We start from the raw sequence: 14,912 nt of genomic DNA, 5'->3' as shown, positions 1-14,912 counted from the left end.
GCCTTTTACAATGTTGGAGTATTTCAGAGATAGAAAACTGCTAGCCTCTTTTAACTTGAGCTGATTATGCCAGCTACTGAGTAATTCCTATAATGTATTTATTCTGTCTACCTCCAGGTATGATAAATTTCAGGGGGAGTCAGTCAAATTAAACAAAAGGTACTCTGTATTTATAATGATATAATGTTACAGCTTTAGTGCGGAGGCTACCAGACAAGACTAGACAAAGCAAATGTTAAAAATAATGTTCTAATTAAACTGATCCTTTGGTATGGATCACTGATGGTGTTTTGGCCTTGCTCTTGACTTTTAAACATTGAGAGGTATTTCTAATGGCTGCAGCTAAGAGCTGTAAGCCCAGCTCTGCTCATGATCAGCTAACACCTGTTTTGGTGAAAAGCTATTTTAGTCGTGCAGTCCCAGGATTAGTTTTGTAGACCAAAATAAACCCTTGTCGTGCACTGGAGCTTTAGACTTTGGAAAAAACACACTGAATGTGTGGTCTGAACCAACTGAAATATATATGGAATATTAAAGTAATGCTGGAAAATGGCACTGGGCATATGTTGATGTCTTGGCCAGTACAGGAAAGTAAAGCTTCCCCTGCATCACTTGAATACTTTTGGGATTTCTTCTTCTCTCTGTAATTTACCTCACTGCTGTCAAACACAGTATGTGTAGAAAGATAACATTCAAAATGTACTTTTAAGAGACATTTAAAAAAAAAATAAATCAGAAGTGGTCTCGCGGTTGACTTTGTAATATGCTCTTTTGATGTAACTCAGTAAAATCAATGGAAGACCTACTAGAGGAAAATGCAGGTCCTTAATAATACGTCATACATGCTCAGTTATATGTGAGTGTTGCTCTAAAAGTAATGCCTCCTACTGTATTATGTTGGTCCACAACATTAGAGGTGGATGTTGGTAGAATAGCAGTAGAGGCTGAACCTTCTTACCACAATATTTTCCGTTCTTCCAGGAAATCATAAAATTAGTTTTGAAGTTGTATTGCCTTTAGTACTATTCCAGAATTAGTATTTCCATCTTAATTATCTGGATGATTTCTTGAAATTATGATGTAACAATAACCTTGAGTATATGAAACAGGATTAATTAGTGATGATAATTATTAATTAATTCCATATAAGTTATTTGGAAATTAACCTGTGTAGGGGGAAGGCAAAAAATTAAGCTCACAAGTTATGTTATCTGAAATGGGTAATGAAAGAAATTAGATTCATTTTCTTTTTTTTTTTTTTCTAAATCCATCCTAGTGTTTTCTGTTTGCTTGTAATTTTAAATATCACAGCAAATAACCGAGTGAATCTAAACTAGAGGCCATTTCTTTGGAGGAGATGATAAGACAAAGAAATGGAGTAACTCTCAGGGTGCCTCATACCTATGCTTTTAACTAAGTCATTTCAGCATGTCCTCGCAATTTAGAGCAATAAGCAGAATGCTTTTGATTCTTCAATAGACTGTGCAGACTCTTGTGAATTCCACAACTGGTTGCAATTAAGTGTTTGGAGTTTGAAACTCCAATTTTCAAATAACTGCTCTGTCATAGCAACTGTGATAGTTTGCTAAGCTACTGATTTTTTTATCGGTGTATATCAGTGTTTTATCAGTGAGTAAGTTACAATGCTAGTAGAATGGGCTTACTTAAAGCATTGATTCGTAATAATGAGAAAAATCAGAAATTATTTAAATAGTTTAGAACTGCAGTTACAAAGTAATCAACTGCAGTTGTTTCAGCTTCTTGTCTAACATTTCTAATAAGCTCATGTAGCCTATTCCTGGCTTGGATGTCAGAACGAATTCCTACAGGAAATCCCATGTTTGTAAATAGAAGAATCGTGCAGAAGTGTCCCTCTGAAAAATTTGGATCTTCTGTATATTATGACTGACTAATACAGATGTCTGCCTGTCAAAGGACTGCTTTTGTTTGGTTTGTCAACTACAGACCCCACAGTATTGTGGATGACTGATATTCCTTGATGTGTCCTCTCTTTCTCAGGGTTTATATTTACTTTTCTATTTCACCTTAAGCACATTACGTTCTTGGTTTTCAGCTTTAAGCAGTTTTCTCTGTTATTAGTTTCTTTAAAATCAAACTTTTTAACTTTCCAACTATTACTAGTGTACATTTGTTTCTAGAATTATAGAATCACAAGGTTGGAAAGGACCTACGAGATCATCTAGTCCAACTGTCCTCCCATTACTGTTGCTACCACAAGACACTAAACTATCATAGCTCCTCATCCAGATGCCTTTTGAACACTGCCAGGGACAGTGACTCCACCATCTCTCTGGCAAGCCATTCTCTCAACAGGCCTGACCACTCTGAGAGAAAAAGTTCTTCCTTATGTCTAATCTAAATCTCCTCTGGTGCAACTTGTGGCCATTTCCTCGGGTCCTGTTTGTTGCCTGGGAGAAGAGGCCAAGCCCTTACTCATCACAACCTCTCTTTAGGAAGTTGTAGAGTGTAATACAGTCTCCCCTGAGCTTTTTCTTCTCCAGACTAAACAATCCCAACTTCCTCAGCCATTCCTCATAACACTTGTGTTCCAGACCCCTCACCAGTTTCACTGCCCTTTTCTGGACACATTCCAGGGCCTAAATATGATATTATATACATGACATACTAGTGACACAATCTCCCTTGAAGATTCTTGCTAGCTTGCTCTCAATTTTGTACAGATATTGCAATTTCCACTATCATTCTTACTCTTTTTCTTTAACAGAAAGCTCTGGGAGCTATCGGGGAGTGTATCATACCTAGATTAAACTCTGAATGTGGATGAGGCTAAATAATGGTACTTGTGAGTTAGCCCAGGTTTTGCAAAGCTGTTGTAACTGAGTTTGAACTGAATGTCATTTGTAATTATCACCTGTCTCACAATTCAGATACTGCTTGCTGTTTTTTTTTTCTTACACAGTAATTAGGATATTAGGAAGGTGATGTTGCAGTAATAGACTGCTAACTACTTTGTTAATAAGACTTTGAAGTTCGTATTGTTTCATTCAATTATCACATAAGAGTGATACATTTAATGAAAGAGTTTTATGTGATATTTTGGTAGTATCTCCTTTCTACACATTGAAATGACAGGGGAGAAAGGTAAATGTGTTCTTTTTTAGTAGGAAAAAACATGTGGGGAAGGATTGGAATCATGATTTTTCCCATGTGAAAACATTCCATTTGGAGCAGAAAATCTTTCCTTTTTTCTCACTTCATGTATTTTTCTGCCGTTGTTTTTCTTTATTTCACTGCTTTTTGCTTAAAATAAGAACAAATCTACTTTTGAGGATTCTCAGTAGTATTTTTTTGTTATTTATTTTCTTATCGATCTTTGATATGAGACAATTTGTTGACAAAATTTGCTTTTGTTATCGTCTGTCTCATGTGTTTAAAAAGTATAAAGTCTAGGTTTAGATTTAAGTGGAAATATGAAGCTTTGCGACTGACAAGAAATCATTTGTGGTCTAGAAAATCTGGAGACCTTGGATGGAAAATGAAAACTCATTAATTAATGGTACAGGCTCTGAAATCATCCTTTAAAAGTCCTTGAATATAAATACTCTGTATTCTTTACATGTATGGGTGTTTGTTGCTTTTTTGTGTGCCTGTGCTGTTTTAAACCTTACAATAATGCTGTGAAAATGTGAGCATTTGAGTTCTGACATAAAATTAAACTTAATGTGGGTATAATTACAAGGTTTTTTAAACTGAAAATTAGGCTTGTTTCTCATTGTCACGGGCATTTCCAAAAGCTGTTTTTATATAATGAAATTGTTAGAGAATTTCTGTATTTCATTCATTCATAATTGTACAGCAGGTATACCTTGCATTTCATTTTATAAATACCTTTTACAACCTAGGATCCTTAGTCAGAATAGGAATGACTGTAAGGCTGCACAGAGCAGGGCAGGGCAACCCCTCCCCGCTCCTGGTGGCAGTGCTGGGCTCTGCTGCACCCCAGGGTGCAGTTGACCCTTTGGGCAGGCAGGGCACAGTGCTCTAACCACCATTTAGCAGAGGAAAACTTTAAGTGAAAAACACAATAATTTGACAAAATTATTAATCAGCAGTGGAGAAAATTGGAGAAAAGTTGAGTTTTCTCACAAATATAGCTTTTTATTATTTATTTATTTATTTATTTTAAGTTAAAATAAGCATTGTTCAAGTGTTTGGCCAAACAACCCCTTAAGGTTCGTTTTAGCAGTTGCCTGTAATGGCCCACTGAAAAATAAGATCAGAATCCTGGGTCCTGTGTCAGAATGCTTTGCTTGCTTCCCGCAGTGGAGGATTTGGCTCAAGACCAAACAAAATATGAGTTTGGACTTCTGTGGATGAGATAGGAGGGATTTGGAGCAGTCAACAGATATACTATCATAATTTCTAAAAGGGCACTTTAAATTTTGTGTATTATAGAACACTGTAATTACATTCGCCTTGTACTTTAGGTCCTTAGCACAGTTAGAATGCTGTGGAAGCCTTTGCGTATTTACTACTATAATGTTAACTAGAAATCATAAAGCAATTTGTTCATGGCTTGTCAGTCTGAAGAGGAAGGATCAGTTGATGTTAAAGTTTCTGGTACATGCATTCATACTGCTTTTGTTCTACCTCATTTGCTGTTGCCTCTTTTACTTCCCATTGTAGTTTTGCTTGGAGAGTATTTGTTTTATATTGTCTCTGCTTCCTTGAAAACATTGGGGAAAAGAAAACAGATTACAGAATGACAGGAATTTGTGAGACATTTCAAGTAAGCAAGCAGATTTTTTAAGGTTTTAGGAGATTTTTAAAGGGGAAGAATGAAACCACTCTTTCATCAGGCTCTTTCATCAGTCTACAAATATCTATAGGCAAGTCTCATTTTTTAGAGAAGCTGGATTGTATTTGTAGTGTCAATAAAGTTAGCAAGGAAGTTTCCCTGCTGTCTCCCTCTTCAAAGTAAATATCTAACAGAAGTTATAGTTTGAAACTATTCTGGAAAGAATTCACGCTATCTATATATTATTAAGGAATATAGAGATATATCGGCTGCATAATTCTTCTTGAGTTTTTCTAATAATTGGTCATTGGAATTGGCATTAAGTTCTCAGCATCATGGCAGGGCATTCAAAGATATAACTTGCCATATATTTAGCAAAGCTTTTATCTAGACTGTATACTTACCACATCAAAAGCTTGCTCTTATTCTCAAGTCATGGCAAACTTGAAGTTTATTAATAATTTTGAGATTCCTAGCAAGTTCAGCTAACTTAACATAGAGATGCTGTTAATGGAAATGTTGAAGTACCTGGAGTATGAGGAGAGGCTGGGAGAATGATTTTGCTCAACTTTAAGATAGGAAAAGCTAAGGAGAAGACTCAGTGCTGTCTTACACTCTCTAGTAGTGAGAAGACTGAGCCAGACTTCTCAGTGTGAAGTTCTTTGTATTTCTTTAATTGTGTGTAGCTGCTTTGTGCAATTTAATCCATACTGATGTTCATTGTGCACCATATGGATACCCTGTTCACAGAGTGCTGTGGCAGGAGAAAATTGATTTGATGGTCTTCTTTTCTACTGAAAATTAATAAATGTGCTCTTTACAGCCTTGGTTTTATCAAATAAATAATACAACCATATATTTGACTTCCAGAACAGGAGACAGAATTTGTGCTTGAGAATGGTGTTAAAAACTTGACTTTCCTATCGTTTAAACTGCTGTTTTCTCTACAGTGTTTGCTCTCTCAGCCGAAGTTCTGGGCCATTCAAACTTCAGCCTTACTTCTTCGGACCAAGCTTGAGAAAGGAAGCACTCGTAGAATGGAGCGAGCAATGAAGCAGACACAGGTAAGGTTTCTGCCTTGACATGATGTGGATGTCTGAGTTATGAATATGGGTTCTTTATGTATAGGATGGAGACAAGCAGGAGTTAGCAGCTTCTTCTCTGAACTGTAGGGAGCCAAAGTTTCTAATTATGTCTCAATTAGATGCGTTTCTGACAATCCTTGGACAAACTCACATATGTATAAACCAATGAATGGTTATTTTCTGTCCAAAAGACTAAAGTTTTGGAAGATTGAAGTTAAAATCCATTTTCTTATCCCCAGTTTCTGATACACTTGATATCTGAGGAGCTTTTTCATGTGAGGATTCAGGAATGTAACGCTGCTATTACTATTTTAAAACATTTTTTACTGAAACAAATCATCTATAGAAAAAACTGAAGCTTGCAAATGATCACTCTTGTTGAGAACAAGAAAATACATTTATGAATAAAACTGCACTTCTTATTTACTGTTTTCATGTGGTATTCAGTGATTAGTATTTGCAGTGTAAGTTTGAGGTAGCGATTAAACAATCTTGCTCCAAGTGTACATCAGTTTTCAAATAAAAATAGTAAAAATAAAAAAATCATCTGAAATTTATCAGCTAGTGGGATTTATTCAAGAAAAAAAAATTTCAAAGCAGAACTCTGTAGGCTTTATAAAAGATTTTTTTCGCCATATGATGGAATTTTGTTAGCCATCTGTCATCTTCATTCTGTTTAGTCTTGTTGTCGCATGAACAGCAGGCATTACTTTGTGTCTGTCAGGCAGCAATCCTGCTGACTAAAGCAGCCATGAATGTACAAAATTAATGATTATGGTTGTCCACAATTAAATCCTGAGAAGCTGATGTTTCATTTCAAATCATTATTAATGCATGAATATTAGAAGAAGCACAGCTTGGATCTGTTGCTGCATTTTTCATCTGCTGAGGGAGGTCATAGAATTCCTGTAGTGGAATTTCCTAGGGTCAGTAGGAGATGTCAAGGAAGCCAGGATTCCAAGTCTGGGAGAAGATGTAGCATCTGGTGGCATTTGGGAAATGATCTCAGGATTCTCAATGCCCTAATCTGTAAAGCAGTTGGAGCGTTTCCAACATTTTTGTCTAGCTTGATAAACCTGAGTCCTGGATGCTGTTATGCGGTACAGTTTGACACTCTCATGATGGAAATCTCATGAAGGGCTTATCATTTTATGTACATTTATCTACATTCATTATTGCAACCACCATAATGCAGATTTTGGTAGCATGCACTGTGACATTCTGGAAGGCAACCTCGCTATAGACACTGAATATATGATTTAAAAGATCATATTTAATCTCAGTGTTTTCAATTTCTTTCACTGAGTTTTCTAGATATTTGAAATATCATGATATATTTGTGTTTATTTGATAACATATCAAGCTGTTTAGCTCAGTATCCAAAAATAGTTAAAGTTGTATAGGGATTGATCTGTGCTAAATTAATCAAATAACTTGAATAACTTTCCATTTATGGTTTTCATTCTTGAGTTCTGTAAGATTGGAATACTTTAATATCGTAGTTTCTAACAGTTCAAAGAATTTTTAAGGAATCAGAAAATATAGGCTTAATGCTTGATGAAATTCCCATTGAATTATCTCATTGAATGAATTCTCCATTCATAATGCCAAAGTTTTTGATACATCATTTTAATAAATATGCATAAGTTGTGCCTGAGGAGCTTGCCAGTTCTGCATCTATTTATCAGTGCAATATGTGTTTTAAAACCATGGGATTTTCATATACACTGTTACTTTTAAGATGTGTATTAGTTTAGATTGGTGTAAAACTGTGTGTGAAAGAAAGTGCAACTTGGAAGATTAAGACAAGAAATATATATACATATGTTTTGATTTCATAGAATCATAGAATTATTTGGGTTGGAAGGGGCCTTTAAAATCATGTATTTCCAACCCCTTCCTCCAGGCAGGGATACCTCCCTCTAGACTAGGTTGCTCACAGCACCATCCCACCTGGCCTTTAGAACACTTCCAGGGAGGGGCATCCACAGCCTCCCAGGGCAACCTGTTCAGTGTCTCATCACCTTCACAGTAAAGAATTTATTCCTAATACCTAGTCTAAATCTGTATCTACCCTCTTCCAGTTTAAAGCCACTTCCCCTTGGCATGTTTCTACATGACCTTATAAAAAGTCTCTCCCGAGCTTTCCTGTAGATCCCCTTCAGGTAATGGCAGGCTGCTATAAGGTTGTTTCCTACCTGCACCCCATGCCTGGAGCCTTTTCTTCTACAGGCTGAAGACCCCCAGCTTTCTCAACCTGTCCTCATAGGGGAGGTACTTCAGCCTGATGCTGGATCCAGGTGCTCATCATCTTCATAGAACTCATCTGGACCCACTTTAACAGCTCCACATCCTTCTTGTGTTGGGGGCTCCAGAACTGGACTCCAAGTGGGGTCTCAAAAGAGTAGAGTAGAAGGGCAGACTCACCTCCCTCAACCTGCTGGTCACACTTCTCTTGATACAGTTGGTCCTCTGGGCTGCAAGCACTCATTGCCAGCTCACACTGAGTCTTTCATCAACCAGTACCCACAATTTCTTCTCCTCAGGGCTGCTCTTTGCATATCTGTACTTGGGACTGCCCTGACCCAGGTGCAGGATCTTGCACTTGGATGTGTTGAACTTCATGAGTTCGGCATGTCATTCATTCTTTGAAGTACCTATCTTTTAAAATAATTATTAGAGTTGTTTTAAGACAGATTCAATAAGAAGTGGTAAACAAAGTCCTTTGTGTAACTTTGGAGTTGTGTAAAGTGCATGTAGACCATTATATTCTCTGTCTGTTGATGCTGGGGCTGTCCTCTTGGCCCCTTCTGCCATAATTCTCCTTTCCTTCTCCATTTCCATCTGTTCCCTTTGCCCCTCATACATCTACTTTAGCTCTTGTTTGTGCTGGATTTACGTGTTGTTCTAATGAATCTTTATGTGTATATCATTGGTGAGACATATGCAACTTCTCAGCCATAAAGCAAGCCAAGAATCATTTTTTGATGTGACAATTATTTATTTATTTGTTTAGTGTGTGTTTCATGGGTCTGGCTATGTTTGTTTAATTTATTTTAATTAGTTGAAAATAATTGCATCTATTTTTGAAAGGAGGGTGTATTGATTGAGTGTAGCTGCTGTTCTCCAAGTATTTCATATATCCCTACTTTGTTAAAAAGGTGTTATCAAATGATTTTTAAATGCCTATTCTAACAGGCAATCTTCAAAGAGAGTTGGAATGATTGTTTTGAAGATCTTTCAGATTCCATTGAAGATCTGAAGTTCAGATGGTATGAACTTTGGAACCAACATCTGAGTACTTTGGAAAGTACGTCAGCTAGTAGCTAACTGGAAGTGAGGAACAGGGATTTTGTGAACTCTTTCTGAATGCTGCTGGCCATCTCTGTCAAGTTTTTTTTTTTTTTTGCCTAAATGAGCCTTAGGCCCTCAAAAATAAGGCTAAAAGTTTTTGAAGTCAGTACTTTTTTCAGCCATTTTTCTAAGAAAAGGGAACAGTATTGAAGAGCTAGACAGTACTTTTACATTCCACTCATGTATTTAATCACGACCAATGTGGTGCTTATTGCAGTCTGGATCAAGGGTGCTGCCAAGTGAAGTCTGGATACAGCATGCTTTTTATTTCAATTAAAAATAATAATAATAACAAAAGGTTGGGGTTTTTTTTTGTTCCCCCCCCGCTATTTGGCTATAGATGGGGGAAGGTTAAGTACTAAGTTGGAAAGTGAGGAGAGAGGAGTAGGAAGAGAAAACAGGAGGAAAAACTGTTAGGTTTTGATAAATAGCTTTTTGCATAAGTAGGACTCTGCCATTTCTGCATCATCTGCATCAGCATTGGGATCTTCAGCTACCTTCTGTTGTAGGGAAGTAACTCAGAAACTATTAATAATGGAAAATGGGTTGGAATAAGCTGCTAAACCACAAATTACTGCTGAAAGTGCAGCCAGAGCTCAAGTAACAGAATGAGGGAGAATAAGGGAGTTTTGAGTGGTCTAGGAGTTATGGGAAAAAAAAAAGGAGAAAAAGCAAGGATGATTTTTAAAGAACTAAAGAAGCTTAGAGCATGTATAGGAGAATACCCCATTGTAGTGTCTTATATTTGAAAAAAGTGTGCTCTTCCATCTCAGTGAATTTTAAAATGTTTCTAAGAATGAAGCAAATTAAAGAGCTGTGCTTGAATGCAGAGGGTGGTGGGTGTGCAAGTAAGAGCCATGTTACTCAGGCAGCAGAAGAGGTTAAACTGCTGTGTGCCTGGTGTACCAGTAGCCTACTAAAGCCTATCCCACAGTGACTTGTTACAGCTGCTTCCTGCTGCTTAATCTGTGTGGTTACACAGGCTACCTAGATGCCTGGAGCTTTGTCAGCTTGTTACATGCCCCTTTTCTGATTGTATTTTCTACTGCTGGCTGCACCTGGCGATAACATGCCCATAAGCCAATGGCTTGGTTTTCCCAACATGCAATACGATGTCGGTGATATTTCATCTGGTTCTCTTGCTTTTCTTGGCAGCAAAGGAATTTGCCTGTTAGTGGGAGAGAAATGTGTCTTGAAAAGGGTGTTTTTAATAAGACTTCAGGAGTGCAGGGAGCAGACTAGCAATATTATAGGCCAATCATTTTGTCTAAGATTGAAAGGTCACATGAGAGCTTGTTTTATATTCTTAGTCATACACAGATGTATGTGGTTGGGAATTCCCTGTCAGCTGCCCTGTAGTTTTCACTTAAATAGTACTTCAGAGTGTCATTTTCTCCAGCAACTAATGTTTTTCTGTATGTATCCAAAGGGGAAATTGTGAGTTTTTGGTTTAAATTGTTCTTACCAGAAGCATGGTGTAGTTAGTGTTCAGTTTTCAAATCTGAAAAGACTTTAGCGTACCTTTATAGAAAGGAAGGCCAGCATAGATCTAGTGCTGGCATTTTGTGCTTTGTTAGGTGTAGCCTGCCTAAATGGAAGAACTTTGCTGTTTCATTACTTTCACACTGATGGTCTTGAAATAGTTTAGCAAGAGCACTGTGTGATTTATCATAGAAATATATTCTCTTTACTTTCAAAACAAAACTGTCCCTTCCTTGCCAATTTGTTCCCTGTGCTTTGCTTTATTTGGCTGTTGTTTAACATGGAATCAATTTAGCATTTCAAGGGAAGAGTTGAAAAAAGAGAGGGGAGTAGTCTTCCTCCCACTAGGTATTTAATCTAGAGGGATTCGAGACTCAGATTTTTCCCATCTCTGTATCTTTCTGTTCAAACATCTCAAAATCAAGGTTGGAGTGGTGTAGGGACTTCTAAGTGTGACTGAGGTAATGACAACACTTGTCTGTTCAGTTTAACTACTCCCACTATACAAAGAGTTCCTCTTCAACCTCTGTCTATTTCTCTATTACATAAGATTTTAATGATTGCATTGTCTTTTGAATGGGAGAAGGCAGGAAAAAGGAAAAAAAATGAATGATAAATGTAGCCAGTAAATTTGCTTTATGGAAAGTTGAAATTTATACCGATAGTTCATGGAATTTGAGAAATACGCTGGTGACCTGAGAGAGATTTAGCTCACTCCCTTCAGGAGAGTAATAAGTGGAAGAGACACCTTCTCTTCTATCCTGTGGCGATCCCACATGGGTATCCTAATGGTTCTCAGCTCTTTTGAATTGTGTTTATTAACAGAACACATTTCAAAAAGTTTTTAGAAAGAGGAGAAAAACCAGGTGCCTTGTAAAACCTTTCCTTAATGAGCTCCAGACAAGATCAGAAATTCTCCAGAACTCTAGAAATAAATGTTACTATTTCAGAAGGCAATTGCAAGGGAGACTGACCTCATGGTGATAGTTATGATTTCAATTTCAAATCACACATTTTCAAATCATATTTTATTTTGCTTAAGCAGATGACAGATTTGACAGATTGAAGATGTTTCATGGCACAAGTGGTCCTGGGGATACACTGAGCACATTAACATGCTTCAGAATAATTAGCATAGTGATGCTTGACACTCGCTGTTTTTCTTCCACTATGCAATTATGGTTTCTGCTGGAAAAACAACAACCACCAACAAAAGTCATACTCAGTCTGCCAAGAGTTATTCAGGAATAACTGAAGTTTTTGTTTTTGTAGCACTGGCTTAAAAGAGAATATGAAATAGTATAATTTTCCAGGTACTGATTTCTGGCTATAAATTATCTACTATACTGTTGTATTTGCCAGTTTGGATCGGTGGCATTCACTAGTATGGGGGAAAAGAATGTAACCATTCTTTCTGTGCTAAAGTTTCTTCATATTTTTCTCAGTTACTACTTTGAAACACAAGTTTTTTTTGCTCATTTAAGAATTATGTTCAATCTTGAACTGTTCTACTGTTGTGTCGCCCATTTTCTAAAAAGATGCCAAAAACTGTAAATGTTCCATTTTTTGAAAAGTTTCCTCCTGAACTGTAGCTCTGAAAGCTTTTACCTTTTTCCCTTTATGGTCTCTTCACATATTGTCCTGATGACTTGATGGTATTAGGATTAATAATGTCAAATAGAATAGTCCTTGAGCTATATTGAAGAGTAAAACTATGCTTTTTTTTTTTTTTTAATTGTCCAAATGATGACAGCAGGTTGCAAAGAAAAATACCAATATTGACAGATTCTGGGACACAGCATTCATAGTTTTCTGCCTAAGCTTTTGCTCATCCTCTGGATAAGCTCCAACTGGTCTGTGTCTCTCCTGAACTGAGGACTCCACATCCGGACACAGTACACCAGGTGAGGCTTCACCAGCACAGAGTAAAGGGGCAGGATCACCTCCCTCTGCCTGCTGGCCATGCTTCTTTTGATGCATCCAGGGATGCAGTTGGCTTTCTGGGCTGCAAGGCCATGTCCAGCTTCCTGCCACCAGTAGTCCCAGGTATTTTTTGGTAGGGCTGTGCTCAGTCCTTTCATCCCCATCTTGTACTGGTCGTGGGGGTTGCCTCAACGGAAGTGCAAGATCTTGCATTTGGATTCATAAGGTTCACCTGCTCAGGCCCTGTGGATGGCTTGACTAACTCCTTGAAGAGCTGGAAGTAAGCTTTCCTATAACTTAGCATCCTAATTTTACTCTGCATGTCTCATACCCCTCTGGAGCGTGGACTCAACTGTAGTATGTTCACTACAGCCCAGGCAGCCTCCAATCCTGATGTCACCAATCAGTTCATTTGCATTGATGAGCAAAGGTCCCCAGCTGCATCCCCCGTGGTGTGGGCCTTCTATTATTTGACTCAGGAAGTTACCCTCAGTGCATTCCAGGAGCCTCCTGGGTTGCCTACAGCTCACCATGCTACTTTTCTAGCAGATGTCTGGGTGGTTAAAGTCCCCCAGCAAGATGAGTACTTGTGATTGCAATGCCTCCTGTAGTGTAAATTCATTCTTAACAAATAATCTTACAAGTCTATCTTCTTCCAGAGATTTTAGGGGAAGTCCTGCTTAGAATTTGTAATATGTCATAAAAATAAATAACATTAGTGGCAGATGAAAAATCCCTTTTAAGAAGCCACACTTGTCTGATAAGGAAAGTGAAATAACTATGAAATTATAGATTTCACAAGTAAATGCCATACACATAAAAATACCAGTAGTACTTTTCTAAAGCATTTGTGTCCTCTGTAAGTGGATTTGTCTGGAATCATAACTCACTGATGGACTTTAAGACTGAAACCTGTACTCTAAGCATTGGCAGTCAGCAACTTTAGGCTTGGTATTTGTCCAGACCAATAAGCTTGTATTTTGATAGTGAGTGATGCTACTGTGGTATTGAATACCTTGTTGATTTCACTGTACTCCCTTAGGTGGTATTATTTGACTACAACAGAACATCCCATATGACAGCTGCATAGGGGGTGCTCTAAATTGCATAGCGTACTATTTAGCAAAAAGGAAATAATACGTCAGACGTTTATGAATCCAATTATCTTCTACTCATGACCTTGACCTCTTTTGTATTAATTTTGATAACCAAATGCTTTATATTTCATTTGGGATTGTTGGAATCATTTCCTCTTGTCTGCTTTTCCTCCCCACCCTATTACAAAGAATTTTTTATTTTTTTTTTTTATAGTAGACTGATACTGACAGCTTCAGTTATTGTTTTGTTTCTTAGGTGTTTGTTACTATTTTCAGAGTGGAATACACGTTTGCAGGGATTTGTGTGCTGGTAGAATAAAAAAAAATAAAACATAATAGGGATCTAATATATGAGTCATCTTAGGAAAAACAGGCATGCACAGTTCCAGCATCCTAATCAATAATTTCCACCCCAGCATATTTCTTTGCCTTACAACTGTAAACATCTTCCTGTATCTTAAAAGTTCATTTGAATTAATGTGGGGGGAGGGGGGGGGGGAGTCTTACTGGTTGTCCTTTAGTTCTAAACGCTAATTTTGCATAGATTCCTGTCAAAGGAACATAGAATTAGACAGACAAGAGACCTAAAGGTAAGTGGCAGAATGTACCAAAATGCTCTGTCTAGTTTTCTGGAATAAAATTAAGTGATAAAATTATTTTTGAATAGGAAGTGTAGGGCAATTACTGAACACTGAAGATTTAGCTGCAGTGTTCTATGCTAAGTACTTAGTGTTAAAATCTTTATGCATGCAATATCTTTTGATGCAGTCACTACCTGTAAAACAACATTTGAAAATCCTGTAGTGGTGTCATCAGTTAGGGATTGAGGAAAATTAATAAATCCAACTGATTTTTAGTTCTTTTATTACAAATTATACTAATCTTCCATTTATAATCAGTAATTGTTATACTAGCAGCACATATTCGGTAAAGAAGTTTAAAGAGAAATTCACTGGGAAAGTATCTGCAGTGAAAGTACACTGAAGTAGAACAGGCTTCAGCATCTGTAGATTCAGGCAGGCATATAAGTCTGTTTTCTTTTGCAGCTCAACGCCTAATTCTTTCAGTTAGAAAACCCTTGGGAGCTGGTAAGAAGTGTTTTTCTTGTTTGACCTAAAACACTGCATTAGAAAGAAGCAAGTTGTAAATGCAGGTTCATCATCTTTCTAGTTGCTAGTCATATGATGTTAT

The 14,912-nt window shown here is 37.3% G+C and overlaps 1 protein-coding gene across 1 annotated transcript in view; it reads left to right on the top strand.

The window, feature by feature from the left end:
- The window catches only part of TTC27 (tetratricopeptide repeat domain 27), a 90,710-nt gene that overhangs the window by 37,674 nt on the left and 38,124 nt on the right, over nt 1-14,912 (top strand). The window contains exon 10 of the mRNA XM_015857781.1: nt 5,731-5,844. Within this exon, the coding sequence (XP_015713267.1) occupies nt 5,731-5,844 (114 nt within the window). The remainder of the gene's footprint in view (nt 1-5,730; nt 5,845-14,912) is intronic.

Source organism: Coturnix japonica, chromosome 3 (assembly GCF_001577835.2).
Source record: "Coturnix japonica isolate 7356 chromosome 3, Coturnix japonica 2.1, whole genome shotgun sequence".
In the NCBI taxonomy this organism is placed as follows: Eukaryota; Metazoa; Chordata; class Aves; order Galliformes; family Phasianidae; genus Coturnix; species Coturnix japonica.
The sequence above is the reverse complement of the archived record's forward strand: the minus strand, read 5'-3'. Positions and strand labels throughout refer to the sequence as shown.